General features: G+C 28.4%; 1 protein-coding gene across 17 annotated transcripts in view; it reads left to right on the forward strand.

The window, feature by feature from the left end:
* LOC142332279 (uncharacterized) overlaps window positions 1-25125 on the forward strand; it is a 663646-nt gene that overhangs the window by 433437 nt on the left and 205084 nt on the right. For 12 of the 17 annotated variants that reach the window (XM_075378625.1, XM_075378616.1, XM_075378717.1 and 9 more), the window contains one exon: window positions 5937-5972. The exons of the other annotated variants lie outside the window; for them this stretch is intronic. In XM_075378625.1, coding sequence (XP_075234740.1) covers window positions 5937-5972 — 36 coding nt within the window. The remainder of the gene's footprint in view (window positions 1-5936; window positions 5973-25125) is intronic. 17 annotated transcript variants of the gene reach the window in all.

Consider the following 25125-nt stretch of genomic DNA (forward strand, 5'->3'; position numbering starts at 1 on the left):
TAATGATCTTGAAATTCATCCACAGAACCTAAATAGCAGAAAATCACATAAACCATGCCATTTTTACCTAGGGTAGGAGCAACACGTTATTGATAGAAGATTTAACATTGGCCAGCTTATATGCATGCTGCAATAAAAATCGTTTTTCTTGCAGAGATTACAAACTGATCCAGGAGGAAATATCCTTCCTTATTCATCCCTGAAATTCTGTGATGTGCAGCTCTAACTCAGCTGTAATCAGTCAGATCTCCCAGTTGTAATATGTAAACAGTTTAATAATGATTAAAAACAAATAGTACTATGAACAAATCTGCTATTCCTTTAAAACCACAAATAAAAAATTTTAATTGTGAATGTTATGCATTCATAATAGTCAAGAAACACTTAATGACTAGTGATTTTAGTCGCATTCGTAAAGACCATATAATCTATAATTTAAAAATGAGAATCATTCTGAATGTGTTTGTATTGGTAGGGATGGAAGATTGAATCATTAAAATGTACATGTAACCGGAAAATATATCGCAAATATTAAATTATTGTAGGAAGAATCTTAACAATATTGAATGCACGTGAAAAGAAAAATAAAACTATTTTTTTTATTTTTAAAAAGTGAAGAAATTAAACAAAAGCTGAAAAAATGTAAATAATTGTGTTATATTGCAATTTATATCTTTGCGATTATATACAGTGTTTACAAAACATTCCATAGTGCATTTAAAATCTTGATTGGTTAAAAAAAATAAAAAGTGAAATTGTATGTGAAATGGCAAATGAGAGATTGATTTAGACTTGGAATAAAGAGGATATAATTTTCCAGACGCTATCAAATTTTGTTACTACTAGAACTGAGATTTTTGTTATGATTTATAATGCTAACTAATAGTTAATAAATCGACCAGCTATATGAAATTATCTGTTATATTGTATTATGAATAATTATTACATGTATCAACTAGGTTATGCTAGTAGTCATTGCTTTATCATACATTGGTTTTATTTTGGGTGATCAAATAACGAAATACTTGTATAAACATTACACATTGTAAAATCTGTTAGTTTATTTATGTTGTGGGTTAAGCTTTACTGAATTCATGAACCCACTTACGTTGAAGAAGGTATATCACGATCAAAGAACTAGTAAATAGTTTGTTGAGGCATTATTTACAAATGCACTTATATAAGAAAAGTTCATCAAACTATTTAATGTTGATAGTTGCTGCCTAACAATTATAGAACCCATCCTTATTAAATCACTGACCTTGTGGAAAGTTTCACTTTAGAAAATTTAACGTTATTTTTGTTGAGCATAGAGGTTTACATCTTCAATATTAAATTATTTAATTTAATATCGTTAATTATTTTGAATATATTTAAACTGAATCAAATATATTTAATTTGTAAATGTATTACTTTGAAAATTCAACTCTTCGACACATGTTAGTTCACATAATAAATTGTTAACCTCACTTTTGATTTCTTTTTCATTTTTGACTATTAAATATGAAAGTATTTTCATTTATCTATTTATTTTCTTCTATAAATAATTTTCTATTATTTTATGTCATATTTTGTAATCTTAAGTTACTTAAAAAGTGTTTGTATACTTGTTTTATGTCCTTCAACCAAGGTCATTCTCAATTTTTTTCTGTTGTATTAATTTTTACAGTATGGGAAGTTTTTTTAACCAGGCAACAGTTTAATGATTTGTCAGAATTATCTTGTGATAATTATTTATTTTTACATTGTTTATAATGTTTATCTCGAGTGTTAAAACAATGTAGTGGTCATGCTGCAGTGAAGCTTTATAAATTAGAAATAAAAGATAAATCGGAAAATAAAAGATTAAAAAAGAATTTAAATTTATGTTTCTGTTTTAGTTCTTTTCCTGTAAACGTAAGGATATCATAAATAATCTCTTTGCTTTTACCCTTAATTCTTTTGTTTGCAAATTTACTAGATGTATTATTCTTTATACAAGCAGTGGCTGAAATGTAATGCACCAAGAATATAATGTGAGAACAAAATGTTACACAAAGCAACAGATTGCCATCTTGTAGTTTCACTCCTCTACTACTAAAATTCTAAAACTCGTTGAGCTACACTCTCTCTTTTTCTGTCAGTCGCCACTACTATGGAGTTGAGTATGTCTGCTATGTCAATGCATCTAAAATAATGTACTTAGGGAGATGACTTCCTTTTTAGTTTTTTGACATGAGATGAAACTAAGGTACGTTATTACATCCCAGAAGAAAATTGGCAGAGTGTAGAATACCAACACTTTGGTTTGCCACAATTAAAAAAAAATCAAAACAACCCTCTGCAAAAAACATTTTCTTAATAGTTTCCTGGGATTCCAAACATGAGTACATGACTGACTACTACTATGTAAATTCCTGTGCAATACAAAGAGATGTTAAAATACTGTATGAGATATGTCTGTCCTAAATATAGCTCCTAAGATACACATATAGTACAAACATTGAGACTCTTATGATGTTGAAATTTGACCATATTCTGTACCCTCCATATTCACCATATTTATTATCCTGTGATTTTCACTTTTTCTTCTAATAAAGAAGAATATTAAGGATATTCATTTCACTATGGATATTGAATTGAAGGATGTAGTGAGATTGTGGATCAAGGAATGTCTGGGGCTGCCAACATTCTTCATTGATGGAATAAGAAAACTTTTTTGCCATTGGGAGAATGTAGCTATAAATAGTGACTATTTAGATAAATAAACATAAGTTTTTGTAGCAAATTAAATGTAGTCTTATGCTATATTTGCTTCATTTGATCATTTCTCTTTTCATTTGTGAGTTATGAACAAATATTCATTACATTCTAGCCACCCTCCATATAGCAAATGTGCTTGTATTATACCTAAACGTTTTTCAGAAAATATGAAGACTAATAGAAAATTAAAATAAACTACATAAATTTTGCATAATAAATTATTTTCACTGTAATTTAATTTGACCACATTATAACTACCCTTAATTGTGGCTATGTATGAAGATCAAATATAAACAAACATTTATTTTTAAAACAGAGTTTCATAATATAATTGTAGAGGTGTAATCACATAACAATTAGTCTCAAAAATGTGTTTAGTGAGTGAACAGAAGAATGTACAAGTTTATCTACTGCTTGTACGGTGGTAGAGGAGTTAAATTAGTAAGATCCTGTTGAATTATGTAAATGGAATTTTATTTTTGTTTGGTGTAATACACTAAATTTGTCTGATAAACATCTAATAGAAATTAATTTATAATAATAGCTATAGATTAATTTGATTAGTTGATAATGAATCACGTAAGTCAAATTGTAAATATATTTATTTGTCTTCTAGTGACTGCAAATAATTATAAGGTATTATTTCTGTATCTATTGAAGATAAAGAAGTGAGTAAGTAGGAAAAATGGTATTGTATTATAATTCTGAAGGTTATTTATTTTTATAATAAGTCATATAACATTTCTATTTCCTTTCCCAATCTGGGATACCAAATGTTGCAGTGTTGGTTATCCTGCACTCTGTAAAGTAAAATGCAGGACTGTAATTCCATGTTTTGCTATGTAGTGTGTTTTTCAATATAATTATTCAATTTTAATTTTTTTCTTTTGTTAGTCGTTTTATTTTAGCATTTAACAAATTTTTTTAAAATGATGTACTGCTAGTCATTGCGAACAAGTTAACTATCAAGGTAAAACTTGAATATGTTTCCTTCATTATTTATAATTTTATTAGCTTCTTATTCAAAAGTTAATAAATTGATGATAATAATATTAAAGAATAAAATACAAATTAGAAAATGTTAACTGTGTGTGTGTGTGTGTGTGTGTGTGTGTGTGTGTGTGTGTGTGTGTGTGTGTGTGTGTGTGTGTGTGTGTGTGTGTGTGTGTGTGTGTGTGTGTGTGTGTGTGTGTGTGTGTGTGTGTATGTGTGTGTGTGTGTATGTATATATATATATATGAGTGTGTGTGTGTGTGTGTGTGTATGTGTGTGTGTGTGTGTGTGTATGTATATATATATATATATATATATGAGTGTGTGTGTGTGTGTGTGTGTGTGTGTGTGTGTGTGTGTGTGTGTGTGTGTGTGTTGTGTTGTGTTGTGTGTGTGTGAACACGTACACATGTGCATGTGTGCTTGTGTTATACTATGTACTGTATTTAATGAGCATGTGTTTATTATAACCATAGATTGGTTAATTTAATAGAAAGTGTCATTGAAGAGGCAAATGTTTATTTAAATTGTGTATGTAACTGTGAAAAAATATGACATGATAATAGTGTGCATTTCATGTAGACCATTCAGTTAATGTATTTATTAAGCATGATTATAACATGTTGAAAATTTCATTGTATGAAATTAGAAAAGTCTTTATAAAGTGTTTACTTCTCACAAACTTGAAAATCATTATAAAAGCTCATGGCTAACATGTGAGCACTCTAGAAAGCAAATTACGAGCATTTGAAAAGTTAATTTTTCAGTTAAAAGAATTTATTTATTAAATTTTGGAAAAAGATTTTAGTATGAATTTATTTCAGGAACCACTGAAATTTTGGTTAGTTCTTTGTAGTGAATATGGTTGGACACAATTAAAAATTTGTGAATTACATGACTGATTGATCAATTCTGATTATATTGTACAAAATAATTATTGTAATCAATCTGTAGTGGTGTTCTTTAGCTATTCCTAATATTGTAGTGGTCAGTCATTATCTGAACAGGATCGCTTATTGTTCAGCTGTACTGAAAAAAGTAAACTTTAATGATGGTGAAAATACTATTTGTGTAATGTGAGGTGTTGACCACAAATTTTTCAAACTTGTTTGTGAATAATGTTATTAATACTGATTACATCCTTTGCAAGGTATTATGCCAAATGATGACACTCTGTTGAGTGTAATTGCTCATCTATCTCTTGATGGGTGACCATTGTCCCTTTAAAATTATAGCACTTTGCTGTTCCTAGGAATGATGACTGTAACAATACACTGTGGCATCATCTTATGTTTTTCATACTATGTTTTTTGTTTGTGTCTATAAATATAAAATTATGGACATTAAATGACATTGTGTTGATTTAGTTTTTGAATTTTGCAGTATTGTGGTGTATTGTGCTGATAATAATCTGACTTGTGCTGAGATTTATTACGGTCAGTTTTAGCTTTAAGTGAAAAAGGAAATCAGAAATGAATCAGCACAACTCCACAGTCAGTACTACTGTATTTACTGATATAGTAGGCCCTGCTAACAGACATCTATTTTTCCACTGGTAGAATCTATAAAGCATTTCTTTTTTTTTGGAAGTGTGAAATCATTGGTTACACTGTTATGATTCTCTCTTAGGCAGACTTTCAATCTAAAGCTATATGCATTGTAATTATGCAATAACCTGACCATTGCACATGCAAATTTGCAGACTCCACCACAATGATTACTCCAGAAATAGTATCTTTGGTATTATACTATCAATTCAGAATAAAATGAAGGATTTACAAGACACATAATATCCAACAGACTGCTGGGATACTAAATAAAGATTCATCCTTGGATGTTGTGTGATTTCAGTGGAAATTTCAGGTTGATATGCACACATCTAAACAACATTTATAAATGGGGCAATAAGGATAATGATTTAAGATTGGTGTGTTGCTTTATTATTTAAAAAAATATTGATTGTTTTGTGCAGCATTTTCATTAAAATCAGGAAATATTATAATTCTCAAACACTGATTGATTATGATTCAAAACTGATCATGTGTCAACATTTTCGAAACAATTTTAGTATTGGTATAAAGTACAGTAAAAAAAGATTGAAATGAATAAAAAAAAGGTTCATAAAGTTTATAGAGTAATTTCGTGCCTCTTTTTGTTAATTGTGAAGATATGTATTTGCTTAAATAGATTTTATGTTGCAGGGATATAAAGGAGCAAAAGGAGACAGGGGTTTTATGGTAAGATGAGTAAATTATTTTTACAGTGGTTGGGGACTAACAATGGAAAATGGATTTTGGTCATTTTATTCATTTACTGATTATTTTAACATTATTTAAAATTAAATTTTAAACGACCTGGTTTTCCTTTAGCTTTTTGTAACTTTGCTTTGATGCATAAAGTTGTTAATTATAAATCTACTTGCATCCCCCTTAGAAATCTAAAAGTTTGTTATAATGATTTTCTATCAAAAGTATTTATGAATCTGTTTTAAGTAACATTTTAAAATCGTTTTGTGTTTAGATTGTGCTACTAACAGTAAATTAATTTAAATAATTAAATCTTTCTGTAAATCAGATTTTAAAAAAATAAATAAGTTACTTCTGAAAGTAGAAGCAAACAATTAAAGATCACTTTGATTTAGATAACTGAATGAAACTAAATTAAAAAAAAAATTACTTAAATTATTTTATGTAATTTTTGTATATGCTCTTCATAGATGAGTCATTATCATAATGCTGAGGCATTTCTGTTCTGTAGAATAATGTGGAAACAAATTTTAAATTCAACTTAGAGACAAAGCCTACATATTACAAAAAGTGCCCTTTCATAAACCAAAAAAAAATAAAAAACTTTGTTTTTAATAATTTTACTTTTTATTGAGTATTGAGGTATTTGCAATGTTTTATCCAATGATTTTGTCACTGCATGGTGGTGAAAATTATGTAAATTAATTAATTTTTTTTATTGACAAATCGAACTAAATTTATTTCATAATAAACATTTAAAACTTGCAACACTTGCAGTTAATTTTATGGCTGGCTTAGGTACTAGTCACTGAATGTTGTTTCCAGTCATTAAAACAGCTGGAAGGATTATAAAGTGAGTTTTTGAAACTTTACATTAAATAAATTTGGCTCAATTTTTCTAAAAAAAATTTTAATTTTAATCCATATATATTTATGCATAAAATATATCACTATATATATATATATATACACACACACATATATATATACATACTAGCTGGTTGTGGCCTTGGTCATCCCAACCCTGTAGTTCATAGCCCTGATGGGCTTAAATGGAAGTCGTCTTTCGCCCTGCAATTTTTTACACCTTATAGTAATAAGCCAGGCCTCATTGGTGAGGCCCAGGTCAGCCAAGGCAAGCCCCAGGGCTGAACCAGGGGTTCCCCGAAGCCTCCCTTAGCCTTCGGCTCCCTGCAGCCACCTGGAGTTACAGGGCCGACTCCAGGGCCCCAATGCTTGCTTTGCTTGCCCTTCCCGTCTACATAGAGGGCTTTCCCCTGATTAGACCTACATCTAGTCAGAGCCTTTGTTGTTTCTTATTCAGGCTTTATGAAAATCTGAAAAAGAAACTAAATTACAAAGGCAGAAAAATATAATAACTAAGTACATGGATGTTTGACGAGGAAAACTACACAACTTATTTTTGTTGTCATGTTGACAGAAATGTAATAATGATGTAAAAGGATTAGTTTTTATTTTCTTTAATGAATATTTTTAATCCACAATTTCCCCCCCAAGCTAGGGCCTTTATTAATGGCTTTAAACCTTCCCTGTATATGTAACAGAAATGTATCCTTCAAATTTGAAACAATCGGTCGGCTTGGTTCTCACGTAATGATAAAAACAAACAGACAGACTTTTGACTTTCACATTTATATATAAGATACATATATTTCTATATTTAATGTGTATATATATATATATATATTTATTTTTTTTGCATTCAGTATATCTTTTGCTGGTAGTTTTGATGAGGTCTGTGTAATGATATTTGAATCGTAACATCCCAAATGTTTCTTTACATTATTTAATGAGTGAATAAAGTTATATGCCAAGAAATTGTATTTCTAAACCCATTTTATTTAATATTGATTTTGTGAAAATATGGATAAGAAGTTTGTTTGAAATAGGTTAGGTATTTAGTAAAAGCAACTAAACAACATATTTACCTCAATAATAAAAATACCTACTAAACTTTTACATTGCTAACTCTTAAGTAACAGAATATGTCTAAATATCAGCATGTGTATTACACCATTCTCTATATCTCACTCATTCACTCACTCACTTACTCTTTTCTCTGTATATGTATATTTATATAAAAAAAAATTTTTTATATCAAAAATTCATGTAATGTTCCTAACCACTAAAATAAAGAAAAAAGTTTATATCAACATATGTCCGGAACACTTAGTTTACAGATTATCTGCCATTTGTTTTTTTTAACTTAAAATTTATTTCTCAGGAATGGTTAAATGCAACAGCCTGAAATTTTGTATACTACTGGGATACCTAGAGTTTACTTGTAGAAAATGATGAAACTAATCTCAATCAATTTCAAAACGGAGGCCATATAAACTTTTTAATTATTAATATCTTTGCAACAATTGGTGTATTTAAATGTTATGTTATACAATAAATGTGAAGCATTTTATGACAAAGAAATTACACCTTGTTTATTAAGATCCAAAATCCTGTGTTTATTTAATAAATTTATTTGCTATAACTTTGTTATAACAAAAATTCTTGAAGTGTCACTAGATTAAAAAGCAGTTTTCATTTCCTCTCGAATAAAATTAAATAACTCGATATGATATTAAGTGGAATAAATTTATTGATGTTATTATGTAATAAATTATAATTATGAATTATAATTATTATTATTTATAATTATAAAATTATTTTTTTATGAAAATTAATTATAATTATCAAATAATGTATAATACACATACTGATATTTAGACCTATTCTGTTGCTTAGAAGTTAGTAGTATAAAAGTTTAATAGGTAATTCTATTATTGAGGTAAATACTATTATTATTATAATGTAATATATCATAATTATGGATTTTTTATTATAATTTAATAATACTGAAAATGTTACAATAAAATAAAATATTGAAATCATGAAAATATTACAATAAAAAAAATATTAATATTGAAAAATAATTTACATTAAAACATTAACAAGTCGGTGTTGTAAATGTAGATAAAAACGTATAACCAGTTTGTTTTTATGTGCTATGCAACTGATTTTCATTTTTTTTCATTATCTTATTTTTCATGGTAGGTAATGCGAATCATATTTGAACTAACTTAGAAATGGCTCATATGCAGTTAATTTACAGTATCACTCTATTCAACACCCTTTTAAGGCGAGATGGCTGTATCAGTAACATTTTCCTAATCGAATGTTACTTTCTCACACAATGATTTCATCCATTTATAGACACAACAAGCTTAAAGCTTGAAAAATATGGTAAATAGAATTTCCATGTTCAATATCAAGGTTGACTTGATATTGAACATGGATCTTATAAGTTCCAGAAGACTTTCAGAAGATGTTACTTTATCAAACTACACCTCAGTAATTGCAATATGAAAAGAACTGTAATCATCATTTTTTGTCAACGTGGTCCAGACAGTGTCAATACCCAGAGCATCCCTAACTAAATCAACAATAATATTGGCAGAAATAGACAGTTAAAACTGAGTAACAAATGCAGCCTTAATTTTAGGCCTTATAAGATTGGTTTACTGGTACCAGTACCTACAATAATCTTTTTTGTTATTTTTAGCTGGACTATTCATGCTTTTTTAACCTCTCTTATAGGCTTCCCAAGATTCCAATCATTTCCATTCTTGACTAAAACTGAATTGGAATTTTCAGCTATAATCGGAGGGACAACATCAACCTCAACAGGACGAACAATAGTTGTTTGTTTGGATCAACAGGGTTCTAACAATAGATGTAGCCATTTTGAGGAAATGCTCACTGAAGATTTGAATAATAGTATTATAAATTCTAATGTCAATTTAAGATTTTATAGTCCATGTACAATACATAACTATTCCACTGAACTAAGTGTTGACAGTTTTATGAAAATCTGGAGCTCTGTTTTTGAAAAATGATGGGTGTTATTTGGTAGTTAGAACCTTGTTGCACATATTTTTGTTCATAGTTAATAAAACAACATTGTGACTGTCGGTTACAATCTTGTTACATTAAAATACATTATTGTTCCACAATCAATTATTAGATCACATAACATATAAGGTGATTAGAAAGCACTGTGGGAGACAGTCACCAATACTAATCGCAATCACAATTAATGTTAACACTTAACACGATATTATACTTAACTTTTCAAGTAACATCCACAACAGACATTGCACTGGATATCAGGCCAATCTTACAATGGGCCGATTGTATGAAAAAGGGTTAAAATGTATGAAAATGGTCCCATAAGAAAAATATAATCTTATGAGTAAATAAGATTTTTAAAAGTTAAAAGCTATCTCAACTTCAAAGTAACTCAAAAAATTAAACAAAACAAAGCATAGCAGTTTGATAATAATAAAAAAATTAATCATAATTTAATTAACATGAAAAATATAATCATACAAGTAAATTAGATATGTAAAACTGCAATGCTATCAAAGCATCTCAAAAAATAAAAAAAATAAATGCAACAAAATTAATAATAATTAAAAATTGAAACTTTCTGCAATAGCTATAAAAAATTTTCTGAAAACTAATTTATTGGCAATTTAACAATGTTTGACAATACCCCCTATCAAGCAGGGTATGAACTTTAAAATTGAAAGTAAGTCTTTCTTTTTAGCTGAACTTTGTTGATCGTTATTGTTGTACTTCACAACCCTTGGTGTAGAGTATGATACAGTATCATGTCTTTTATTTGATTTTTGCTGCAGAGTTTTATCTACAGGTTTAATATCAATACTACCTTCCTTACCAAGGGAATTTTGTAGGTACTCCACCTTCCCAAATACTTGAGTAAACGTTACAAAACATATTATAAAATGGAATTAATTAGAAATTACATTCTTTACTAAAGATTTCAAAGTCCTTAAAATCATTAGGTAGCATCTAAATCAGAACATATGACTTGTGTATTTTTTTAAAAATTCTTAAGAATCCTATTGGAGAATAAAATTCTGATGTCCTCATTGCTTTTTCAATACGGCTGTGAACATTGTCCACTTCTTGAGACTGTCCCGGGGTAGTCGCAAGACAAAATTTGGGCACCCCACTACATTTGTTACACATGTGTTGAAGAACTTAGACGGTGATCAAAGGGTAAACAAGAAGCATTCAGATTTGGAGTTCCAATGGTGTGGCAAGAGTCACGAAATCACACCAATGATTGTTACTTTTGTTTGACTGGTGTTCAACGTTTTAATTTGAAGAATAGAAAAAGAATCGGTATCCAAATATGCCATCTGCTTTATGCCCAGTCCTCATGGTCCAGACATACCAGTGCCAATTCCACCAGAATATTTACCCAGACCGGTGGGTTCCAGAAGTTATTTAAATGAAGATAACTGAGGACCCAGAGGTAGCTGTCAATCAGAGCTTTATTCACAGTCTGAACTGGACGATTTGGTTTGAGACTTACATCTGACCAAGTAGAATTCAGAATTGCTTGGTTAAAGGCTTTAAAAAAACTTGCTAGCAGCTGGCACTTCATTTTCTTGGATCAAGTACAGAGAAAAGTATTTTCTTCCATATTTTTCGGAAGAAGGGGAATAATCAGTCTTCTGCACTGATGCACATGGATTTTTGACTCGATTTAACATTCCATGCAAAAGTACCGATTGGAGACTGTTTATAGATTCATCCAAAAGAAGCCACAAAGTTATCCTTCTTCACAATGGGAATATTTATCTGTCAATACCCGTCGGACATTCTGTCCATTTAAAAGAGCGTTACGATAATTTGGAATTTGTTCTCAATAAAATTAAATATGACAATCATAAGTGGATTATGTGCATCAATTTCAAAATAACATTGACGCTTTTAGGACAGTAAGGAGGATACTAAAAGTTTCCTTGTTTTTTCTTTGAATGGGATAGCAGAAACAGAAAATTATGGATAAGGAAAGATTGGCCAAAAAGTGCTTCATTAGAACCCGGAACCAAAATGTACTCTGAAAAGCTCTCATAGATCCAAATAAATTTCTTCTTCCATCTCTGCATATCATCAAGTTAGGCTTGATGAAGCAATTTGTCAAAGCCTTACAAAAAGAAGTTAAATGTTTTAAATATATCTGTGACAAATTTCCAGTCTTATCAACCACCAAACTAAAGGAGGGTGTCTTTATTGGTCCTGACATTAGAGAACTTCTAACGATGGTAATTTTGTGAAACAAATGGAAGTTGCAGAAAAAGAAGCTTGAAGAAAAAGGAGCCTCTAAAGACGTAGTAACCAAGTTTCTGGGCAATAAGAAAGATCCAAACTTCAAATCAATCATTGTGAAATTGTTGCAGAAGTACAAAAATTTAGGCTGTTCCATGAGCTTGAAGGTTCACTAACTAAATTCACATGTGGACTATTTTCTATAAAATCTGAATGCCATTAGCAAAGAGAAGGGTTAGAGATTTCATCAGGACATGAAAGAAATGGAAAAGAGTTATCAAAGAAAATGGACTACTATGATGATGGCAGACTATTGCTGGATGTTACACCAAGATGAACCCTATAGAGAACATAGAAGGAAAAGTGTGAAACAAAGTATAAGCCTTCCAAAGAAACTTTGACACATGGAATTTTATATATTTTTTGTTGACCTTATGGGTGTAATGTAAATTTAAGTGAAAAATTAATCAAAGTAGAGTGCTTTTCTTTAACTTTTCAGTTTTTTAAGAAAATTTAATCACTTAAAGAAGTTACACAGCATTAGGTTATAATTCCAAGATATCAGTTTTAAGTTTTTATTTATTAATTTTATTCATATTTTGTAAAAAGAAAAAACTTAAAATAGTCATTTTTAACAAAAACATTTGATAATATTTAGCAAAACAAGCATTTAGGTAAAAGCAAAGTAAACTACATTAAAGCCCATCATTTTATGCAAGAATCTTAGTCTGTATGACTTAAATGAAAGAATACCATTTTGAAACAGTTAATGATATGCTTTTATGAAATTCAATTTGTAAGAAAATAGAAAAAAGGTAGCTGTTTTACATAACATTCTTTTCTTGACTAAGAAGTTGTGTTTGTAATAAAGCCTTTTAGATCATAAATTCTTGAAGTAAACAATGACTGATTAATCTTTATATAAGTGTATGAACATTAACATATATATGAAAAAACTATAGGTTTGTTAGATGGCTTATATACTTTTCACAACACTGTTTATGCCCTCTCCCTGCTGTGACATCGTAATGAAGTTGTGCTAGGCAGACAGTAGTCAAATAAAGGTGACCAGGCATTTCTATTAAACTATTTTCATTTTTGTATACATACTTTCAAATAAATTAATAAAACTTTTTATTACTTGTAACCTAAACATGAGTATAATCATTCTATATTTTGTGATTTTTCATTTCATTACTTCTACTCTGAAACAAATCTATTTATTATATATTGCAGTTTATTTTGGGTTTGTAATTGCTCAAACAGAAGGTATTCTATTGTTCTGTATTGTGGGAATTTATCCTGACTGGTACGATTATGATTGACTTAATAATTTGATTATATTAATAATATATTATTAGCATTAAACGTCGTTTTTCTTGACATAGATTATATTATCTGTTCATCCAGTACATGTAGAGTGGTTAGCAGGCTTTTACATCAGCAGTCTCCAATCATTTCAAAGAAACTACTGGTACTGAAATCATTTCAAAGAAATTATTGTTATTTCTTTATCAATCATATCACCTTCTTTGTTAAAGTTTATGTAAACATCTCCAAAATCATTATAATAAAAAAAGAATGATAATATTAAAAGTAAAGCAGAAATAAATAACATTGTTATAACAAAATGTCTAATGTTTTATTGTTCAAAACAAATGTTAACATTGTCATTTAAAAAAAAAAAATCCTTGATTGTCTTAATTTTTTATCTTTAAATTTTTTTTTTATCCTATGTGTATTATATTTCTGAAAATTTTATTGGAGATTAAAAAAAAATTATATTTTAAGTTTTCCAGGTCAAATAATAATATATATTTTATTAGATCTTACTAAGTTTCACATGATGGGTCATATTTTACGTAATCTCATTACTGGAGAAAACAAAGAGTGCACCTTTTTTAAACATTATTAAAAGTACACATTGTAGTGCATGGAAATACTAGTAAAAGCAGCAAATTCTAATCTGGATATTATTCTCCAAGGCTTATCTGGAGAATAAGCCTAATTCTAATCAGGATTATTTTATACTTTAGTCTCTGTGTGACCATTTATTCAGACTCAAATTCAAAAAATTAATGATAAATTCATGTACTTCCTATTTTAAAATAAAATATAAATGAAATTCTTTATTGTGATATTAGAGTAAAGATATGTTACTAACAACTATTGCTTTATTAATCTAAAATTTCTCTAGAGTATAAATTTATGATATTTCCCTCTGCTTAATACAAAATTTGGTTTTCTAAAATTTTTTATAATATAATCCATGGGCCAGAAATAGATTTCAATAGCAATCTGGAATGTTTGGTAATAAAACATAGGTATGAATGCTTAATTCAATAATTTTGATCCAAACTATAGCACTGATTTAAGAGTGATTAAGGATTTTGAATCACAGATCAATCCAGAAGTTCTTTTTGGTTAGGGGGCTATTTATAAAACTAATGAGTTCCAAGATTCATTACAATTGATCCAATTATAATTTCATTGATCAGTCATGAGAGGGGGGGGGGGTCTGTCTTGCATTTGAAGTTAGTGGGTGGGTTTCTTAGCTCAGGATGCTTGTGTAAACAAAATTATATAAAAATTTTAACAAAAAGTTGTTTAGGAAACCATTTCAACAATTTTTGTAGGAAACATGTCTTGGAATTTTGTAAGAGTGCTTGGAAATCTGCTGAAAGAATTTTTCATGATATTATTAGCCTAAGAAGCATTTTAGTAACATTTTATAATTACTATTCTTTATCATCATGAAAGAAAGTAATTCATTACCTATTGCACTTATTACATATCAATTCATTAACTTTGTAAATTTTCACTTTAGGAAGATTTGTTATCATTACTTACTTCTATATGCAGAATTGTTATTCTCTAAGATTTTACTGTATTTCTATGTTTTCTAAATGCTTCGTTTTACTCAATGGATAAACTAAGGATAGTTAGATATTTCTGTAAAACTGATATTTTTAATTTAATAAGTGAAGAGTAATGGTATTTTTGTAAAAATATTATGTTTGTTTTTTTTTTTATTAGAAAGCAAAAAAATTGACTAAATTTATTTACTTAGAATTTCTGATATTGATTGTGATTATTTAGATTAAAATACCAAGTAAGAATAGAAAGTAAAAAATTAATTAATAAACAAAATTTAAAACAAAATCTTAATTTTACAAGTTGAAAAAATTCTATTTGCAAAAAATAAAGATTGAACATTATTAAATGACATAAAAAGTTTGCTGTTTTAAGATTAAATATTGTTATTAAACTTTTGTAAGTATGATTCATGAAAACATTAATAGTTGAGGTTAGCATTAATAGTTGAAAAAAGACATTTACCGTTAATGAGTACAAAAAAAAAAGAGGGGAAGTCAATTATTATCCGGAATGTAGTTATAAATTTTATTGTAATACAAATAGGAAACTTACACGTACATCATTTTCAACATAGTCCCCTTGCATTTCAACGCTCTTGGTCCTACGTTGCACAGGCTTCCTGATGTCCTCATAAAAGGTTTTCGGTTGAGCTGCGAGCCAGGAATGCACCACTTCTTTACTGTTTCGTCCGAGGTATCGACGGCCCCTTAATGCCTCATTGAGTGGACCAAACAAGTGGTAGTCAGCAGGGGCAAGATCAGGACTGTATGGTGGATGAGCCAGTACTTCAAAGTTGAGTTTCTGGAGTCCCAAAACACCATAAGCATCAGTTTTCCTGCAGATGGTTGGATCTTGAACTTTTTCTGCAGGGCGAATTTGGATGTTTTCATTCCATACTCTGCCGTTTACTCTCTCTGGCTCGTAATGATGGATCCATGTTTCGTCACCAGTGATGATTCTGTCTAAGAAGATGTCCTGTTCATTACCATAGTGATTCAAATGTTTTTGGCAGATGTCCAAACGCGTTTGTTTATGCAACTGTGTGAGTTGTTTTGGGACCCATCTTATACAGACTTTATGAAACCCAAGTCTGTTGTGGTTGATTTCGTAGGCAGAACCGTGACTAATTTGCAGACGATGTGCAACTTCATCAATTACTTGTCTTTACTTTGTCAGTTACTTGTCTGTCTAAGAAAACCATGTTACGTGCATGCTCAATGTTTTCCTCATTTGTGGTGGTAAACGGTCATCTGGCTCCTTCGTCATGTGTAATACCTCTACAACCATTTTTTAATTTTTCAATCCATTCATAGACACTGCATTGCGGCAACACGCTGTTCCTGTACTGTACCGAAAGTCTTCGATAAATTTAGGCCTGATACACCTTCCAACCACAAAAATGGCTCACTGAATGTTGCTCTTCTTTGGTGCAAACAGAAAGCGGAGCAGTCATGGTTAACGACAGGGCAGCAAAAATGGAAATAACCTAGCAGCATCAAACCTGCACAGACATAACAACAATTAAACCACGCATGCGTAAATGACGCATGCGTCATATGTACAAATGTATAGGGGAACTTTCTGTTCCCCTATACTCTTATTCTGTTGTTAGTCTTGCAGTTACTATTTCTAAACCATAGTAACATACTACTATAAAGCAAACCATTTAACCAATTCAATTTAATTTATTTTATAAGCATGAACTTTATAAAATAAAAATATAAGTTTCTGATCAGTGATCAGAATGATATCTTATCATTCTTATGATTGATCAGAATTATCAATGATATCTGTTGTAAAATTGTAATAAAAAGTAATTTGCTTCAGTTGCATAATTATAGTGAGGTATATTACATTAATTTTTAGATTGTTGTTTTATTGCCTAAATTACAAAATTTTACAACTGTTAATGTACAATATAATCGTAATCTTTACTTTTTTGTGGATCTATAATAATTGTTGTAGAATTAAAGATATTCTATAAGAATATCCTCAAGAATTGAGGATACAAAAAAAATAATTGTAAATTATTATTCTCATTATTTGAATACACGTCCTGCATTACGCTACAAAAAATATTAGTGGTTTATGTAAAGTTTTTACCCACAAAAAAAATAGGTAAATAAAACATAAAAGTGAAAATAAGTATAACAAAAATAAATGTTGAAAAAAATTTTTTTTTTACAGCTTGGAAAGGTGAAGAAATAAATAGTGGGTAATGTTTGATTTTATCGAGATATTCTTAAAAATAGGATTTTTGGTCTTTAAAAACAAATCCAGAATTCTTCTCAGTTTAAAAATATATTTTTTGCTTACTAACCTTTTATGAATTACTAAAACCTTTTATAAGTGTAAAATTGTTGACTTCATAAAGTTCTGCTTTCCTGAAATATCAGTTTTCATCTGTTTACCAAACTAGATTATGTCTACCCAGCTAAAAAATAACTGTAAACACCATACTTGTTTGAATTTTTTCCCAGCTTAAATTTAATTTTTCATTTGGTTATTTATTTTTTTTTATAGGGAATACAAAATTCTGACTTGTGACAAGATCATAATTTAATTTTTCCAGAGATATGGTACTAGGAATTTATATTTAGGATAGAGTTCTGGAGTATGATGATTTTTATCATATCAAAATTAGGCCATGTTTCCGAAATATTGGAATTTTTGTAGGATTTGCTCTGGATAGTTATAGCTGGTGTGCTGATGTATTTACAGAAGAAGGGATAGGATTGGGTATGATGACATCTTGCTTTCCAAGTTAATGTCTTATTGTTACCCCTCCCTCAAAAGTAATCTTGATGAAGTAATTAGAATCTCAATTTTGAGTAGTTGACTTGTATTGAAATTCCATTAAAATGACAAAACTTGCTTGTTTAAATGCTTGATTGAAATCACATTATTTTTTCTAATATTCAACTCAAGCACTGATGATGAGCGAGGAGAGACAAAGAAGATTATTTAAAAGAAATTAGTGATTAGAAGACTGAAAATCACAAGAAAAGAAAGTGATTTTTATACATTTGTACATTTTTTGTGATTTGGGTTTGAGATTTCTGTTACTGTTTAGATCAAATAATCAATCTGTTTCAAAGAAATATTTGGGATGTCAGTGAAATGTTAAATGTTTATTTTAGTGACATATGCATTAAAACAAAGTAAAGAAAAAGTTAAGTAAAACAGAACAAAACATTTAGAAAATCTTAAGTATTTAATTAATTCTTATCAGAAATGTTTAGTGTATAAAATAAATATTGTTTATATTAATTTTTATTTATATTTAATATCAATAAATATTATTGATATTTTTATTTTATAAAAATATCAGTATCTGAATTAATGACCATCTTTTGTAAAAATATTAATTTCCTTCAGTTTCATAATTATTACAAGCTACTCATACTTAATTCTTATAGATTTTATTGTAGTGGTAGAGTGTATAGAAATTTATGACTAATAACTAAGTGTCCAGATTTTATTTGTTATGAATGTGAAACCTGGCTTTTATGTTTCCTTTTGCTGCTTCTATTGGAAACAAATATACTTTTGTTTAATGCTTTTTTTTTATTGAAATTGTATAAATATTATATTTTTATTTAGACTTTTTTGAAGTGTTAATGAATGTTGCTGATTACAGCCATGTAGTTTTTCAAATGTTAAATGCTTTTTTTTATTAATTTGGATATTACTTAATTAAAAAAGAAATGCTGCTATTTTTACTTTCTTATTTTTTTCTTTTAATCATGATTATTTTTATATTTTCAAATTGTGAATAAATAAATGATGAAAAATTTGTTACAAACTTTTCAGATCATGGTGTGACATTTGTGACTTCTACATAGTGTAATTCATTTTCTGAAAAAAAAAGTTTTCCTTTTCATGGAATGTACTGAATTTTTAATTTGAATGGCATTCTATTGATAAATTCTTTGTCTGTCTTATGTGAATAAATGTTCACGTTTTTTGAAAACTGTTTGCTGTGTTAAAAGTTCTAATCAACTGATAAAACGAATTATTTTAGAAGGTAGATGTAATAAGTAAAGCAATTTTCTTATAATATTTTCTTGAAAATTTATCTTCATAAATCTCTGACTCTACTGTACGCTAGTTTCCTGAAACACAGTTGTTTCATCCAGACAAATTTTGTGATATATTATTTCCTTATTTTTTTGTTATTTTAAGTGCTAGTACCTTTCTCTTAAAGTAATTTCTCAAAATATCTGACTGAAATACCTGTTACAAAATCAAAGAGGGAAAGAAAGTGCTGTTGTTTTCATTGTAATAATTCAGTTTTTTATATAATAATACTATTTTAATAGAATTATTTGTTTTCATAGTACATAATATACTACCTGTTGGCATAGAATTATATTACTTAAAGTAAATAATTTTCAAAACAATGTATATTTATTGTAAACAGTTTTATTGAGTCTTCTAATGAAATATGTTTATATTGCTCCCATTGCCAACTTATAGCTGATAATGAATATAATCAGACTTTTAATTATTACAGTGACATCAGTAAATTTTCTGATCACTTTTTTAAATTAGTTTTTTAGGGGGTTCTCAATCACTTAACTGGTTTGATGTCCTTCTCAATTTCCTTCTACTTTTTAACTATATTTTTATTTAAATTTATAATAGTCTCTGCACTTTTAATTACTTACTTTATGATTTCTTATCTTTGCCTTTTTCTATAATTTTAATCTTCCACACTTGGTTCCATCTTTAAATTAACTAAGTCTCTTAATAACCTATATCTTCTTTGTTCTTCTACTAAAAAATTAACACAGGCTCCTTTCTTTGATTTACCCCAAAACCATCTTTAAGTTTAATTTTATTACAAATTAAAGTTTATTATTTTAAAAATGGGTTCTCTCTTTTTTAATTTTGATAACCCACTTACTTTTCAGTATTTTCACATGTCACCATTTATCAAAAGAGCCTCTGTTTATTGCCTTCAGGCTTTTCTATTTTACATATTTCTTTACAAAATTGTGCTGCATGTTATGTAAATGTTTTAAGAAAATTTGTTAATTCATATGACAGCTATAAATTTCTTTCCTGAATAATGGCCTTCTTTCTTAACCTTTATAATTTTATTGCCTAAATTTTAAAATTTTAAATTTTTAAACTTGCGTGTAATGATCAACTACTGTATAATATTTATTATACTATTTGTGTATTATCTAGTACACAATTATCTTCCTTTCTACTGAGTCTTCTTATGTTTGTTTTATTCTTATTTATTTTAAGATTAATATTCATAAATGAATAAATACTTACATTTTTTTATACTCCATACACCTCTGGCTAAAAGATTAATGTCAACAGCAAATTTTAATTTACATTGTTTCTCCTTGAGTTGTTTCTTCATTCTCAAACTTTTCTTTCTAATTTCTTTCTTTTTTGTCTCTTTTGTATATAAGCAATAGAAAGTTTTTGCAGTCATGTTATTCTTCTATTAGTGAAACTGACTTTTCATAATCTTCTAATCACAGCTATCTCGTCTTTGTTCCTAAATAAATAAAGGGAACATCAGTGAAGTGGGAAAATTTAAAAACTTAGCCATTCATTTGAAGATTAGGTAAGGGTCGTGATGATACTCATATATTACCATTCATTTAATGCATTTAGTAAACATGGAACAGTGTGGTCAGGTGCACATAGTGGTTTCGGGTAATATCATTTTACACAAATGGTGACTCCGTGATAACTATACAAAGGTTATTTTGCAGTTGGCTCAATATTCCATGTCATGGGTGGATGCCAACTGTTCATGCAAAATTAACTTATGGGTTTGAAAGTTTGAGAAAACTGGATGCCCATTAAATTTAAAACATAAAGGATTAGCCAAAAGTGTTAGAATACCAGAAAACATTAATAGAGTTCAAATTGCCATAATGCGCAATTCAAAAATTCTGTGATTAAACATGCATTAACATTGAATATCAGCAAACCATCGATCCATTGAATCTTATATAAGGACAAGTTTTTATCCCTATAATATTCAAATTAGTCAGGAATTAAAAGATTCTAATTTGGTTGGTCAAATGAATTTTTATCAATAAATATTGCAGTGTTTGGTTGATGATGAAAACTTTATCCTCCATATGTTTAAGTCGGATGAAGTTCATTTCACATGAATGGTTATGTAAATAAGCAATAGATCGAATGTTGGAGTCCTGAAAATCCACTTTATTAATGAGTAACCATTGCAAAATCCAAACATCACAGTGTGATCAACTAACATTATTTGATCATTCTTTTTTCAAGATGGCTGAGGAAACACTACAACTGTTACCGCAGCGCATTACACAGTATTTTTGAGTCAGTATTTTTGAGTCAAGAATTAGTTTGATTTTACAAATTACGTGGTTCCATTAAGATAGTACTAAAGTCATACTGTTCATTTGTATATAAGAGAACTCTTGCTTTAAGAGCACCCTTTCTGTATCAAAAAATGGGGATATTATTTGGCCAGTTAGATCTGATTTGTCCGTATGCAATTTTTTTTTCTTTGAGGTTTGCTAAAGAGCAAGGTGTATTTTTTTGAATTACTGCAAATGTTAGCAGAAGTAAAATTAAAAATTCAAGTAGCTGTATGCATTACACTGTCCATGTTATGATGAGTAATGAAAAATTTTCGATTAAAGCTACAAGAGTGCATAGATTGTAATGGTGCCCACCTGTCAAGCATTATTTAAAAAAAATAAAATGACATCTTTTACTTAACAGTAAACTATAAAAATTCATTAAAATAGAAATTTATTTGGAATTATAAGTTTTTTCTGCTTCACTGTCATAAACTGTAGCTATTTTACTTTGTATGTCAACTCTGCATTTATTAAAATTGTTTACATCTTATTCTACTTCACCTGATCAAATGCTGTATAAAACTATAAAATTTTATATCTATAAATTTGATATGATCAGTTGTGTTTTATTCAGCTTGAATTTCAAGATTAATCTGAGAGTTTAAATTGTCAATCTTTTACCCCCATACTCTTTCTGAACCCAAATTGTTTTTCATCTGTAAATCTTCTACCTCAATTTTTGTATTTATTATTTTTCACTAATTTATAAAAAAAAAAAAAAAAAATGAAATATAAAACTTATGGAAACTTGAATAGCAGTTTTAAATAGTAAGTATAGTAATCAAAAGATAAATAATTCATTGTCTACATTTCAAATTTTATATTTTATTACATAAGGACAAGCTAGCACCTTGTTGTAATGTTAATGTAAACAGTCAGTCATCTTTTTCTTGGTAATTGGTGTATTTAAAATTGATTTATTTCGATCAATCTGAATCGAGACTAATCCTGGAACAACTATTCAGATTATTTAGTATAAATATAGTTTAAAGAAAATTTAGTACAAATTTTGGATTATGTTGAGCTATTTTATTATACAACTTTTACTTTATTATATCATATAAGTTCCTGGATTCCTGTATTTTACAAATGTTTACTTCAAGTTAGTAAGCAAGTCCTGTTATTGCTTTTTAACAAAATTATTGAGAGATTGCCTGTGCCATGTAGCCTTCCAGTTCATTTTACTGTAGATGCTGCTATTACACATTTTAATCTGAACTAAAATTTATTTGTATTAATCAATAACAATTATCATTTTTTGTTTAAAATAATGATGATTCTTTGTTTCTAAAACTGTTGTATTATTTGTTTCTTTGTTTAAATGAAAAAGGATTTAAAAATGTTGTGAATATAAAAAAAGACATAAGTAAAATGTTCATTTCATTCTAAAAATATACCTTACATTTATTTGTTTGTTAGCCTTTATTACTTGGTCATTATGAAAGTTATATAAATAAAACATAGTATTTGTGAAAGACCACACTTCTCAGGGAAAAATTTTACTGTTATAGTTGATTGCTATAAAATACAAGAATTAAAATAACAATAAATTGCCATCAGATAAAAATGTGTTTGGTATAACAGTTGTCATAGGTTACTGAAATTAACCTTTTCAGTTTTTATTGCTTCCTTTTATAATGAACTTTGTCATTTTGTCATGAGTAATAATAACACAGGTCAAAAAAATAAAAAAAAATAAAAAAAATAGAAACTGAGATAAAAGTAGGTGAATTAGAATGTATTTTTATATTGAATCTTAAAATAAAATCAGTTTTTCTTCATCACCCTCAGAGTTTTAGTTATGATCCTTTAAAATGTTGAGAAACTTGTTAAATAACTGAATATAAAAATAATAATAATTCATTTAAAATTCCTACCTTTGTTTGGCAAAAATTTACATTTATCTTAATTTATTTTTACTTATTTTCCTTTTGTATCCGAGCTATATAGAATATGGGTTTTCTCCAGCCAATTGGCCATTTCTTTTCTTCTGGTGTTAGAATTTAGCACTTTATCAATACCTATATTATGATAAGGGTTGTTATCAACAATTACTACTGACATTGGTGGAAATTTTGGAATCAATTTTTCATGCACCCATTTGATGAAATTGTCTGTACAATTCACGGTAGTCGCCACTTTTCGAACTGGCTTTCCAAGTTAGTAATACGTTTGGAGTAAAACTGATTTCTTCTCCAGCATGAATTACTGTTAAATGGTCACCTTTATTAATTGGCACATGAAGTCCCTCAACAATACCATCTGACCACGACTTTGTCGAACAATGCCAACTTAAAACGTCTGTTTCATCCAAATAAACAATTGTAGCATTGCTTTGTATATACTTAGCCATTGCCTGTAAATATTCAGTTATCTTCCACCTGATATCGGATTTCTCAATTAAAAGTTTTCTGTTATTCTCAGTTTTACGCCGTTTGAAACCTACTTGTTTCAAAATAACAGCTAAAGTTGATTCACTGCCTTTAAAATCAATAGACTGAAGTTCATGCCTTATTTTTTTTTAAGTAGATAATTCATTCTTCTTTGAATACCAACCAGTCCACTGACAGGTTTCAAATATTGTTTATACATTTTCGGTGTGCTGAAAAAACAGGATTGGAATATTGTTTGAAGAATCATGTTTTTTTCTGAGTTTTTGAACTTGTGTTCTTGATATCTCACTGCTGCAGAAGTTCTTTCTTCGCTTTTTTGAATGCCAATTATATGTTTGTCATCAGTTAATTTACCTACTTTTAGAGCTTCTTTTTTCATAAAATCATAAACATTATTTATAATTTCACGTGCTTGATTCCTAAGTTTTTTTTTAAATTATGGATGTAAATTTTGCCATAACAAACTGCGCTAATAACACACGAACAAAAATAAAACAAAAAATAATATTTTACAAAAATTTGTGAAAAACAATGAGTAATTATAAAATAATATGACTGCACAAAAACACTAAACGAATACCTTCACTGAACACGTTATAAACTGGAGCAAAGTTTATTTCTTATACACACATTGTGTACTATAAATGATGTATCTAAATATAATTGTGATGAAAGACATCATTTCTAACTGCATGTATAAATTTTGTACATAATACCAATCTGTACATAATACCAATCAGCCTGTACATAATACCAATCAGAGCATTAGTCATTGGTTAAGGAATTGTTATTGTTTACAAGATTGAGTCCATTAAGCATTTTTATACATGTATTCAGCACAAGTGGAAAGAATTAAACACAAAACAACGTAAATGTATTGTTTGGGTGCCCGTATTGTTTTTAATTAAAAAAGTAAAATAAAATAATAATTATGTCCAAAAATAATCTTTTGGAAAGCAATATTATAATGAGATGTCAGCACATGATGTCACAAGCTCGTAGATTTGCTGGGGCAACTCTACTAACTTATTTTTATTGTTTGTTCCACGAATGATGAAACAAATAAATTTAAGGGGTTGTAACTTAAGAATGTTACCTGATAGATTGTTTCAGAATACATATTCAGATTCTGCATATAAAATAGTATATAGAACACCTACTCCCTTTTCAGTTCCAAATTTTACGTTGAACAGTGTAATTTTAGCAGTCAATGATAAATATAAATTAACATATGTCCTTTCAAAACATAAATATATAAGTAATCTTATCTTTTAGTTTCAGAAGATAATAAACATTTCTGTAAATTCAATTTAACTAGTGTAGGTGCATAAATTT

Source organism: Lycorma delicatula, chromosome 1 (assembly GCF_047948215.1).
Source record: "Lycorma delicatula isolate Av1 chromosome 1, ASM4794821v1, whole genome shotgun sequence".
In the NCBI taxonomy this organism is placed as follows: Eukaryota; Metazoa; Arthropoda; class Insecta; order Hemiptera; family Fulgoridae; genus Lycorma; species Lycorma delicatula.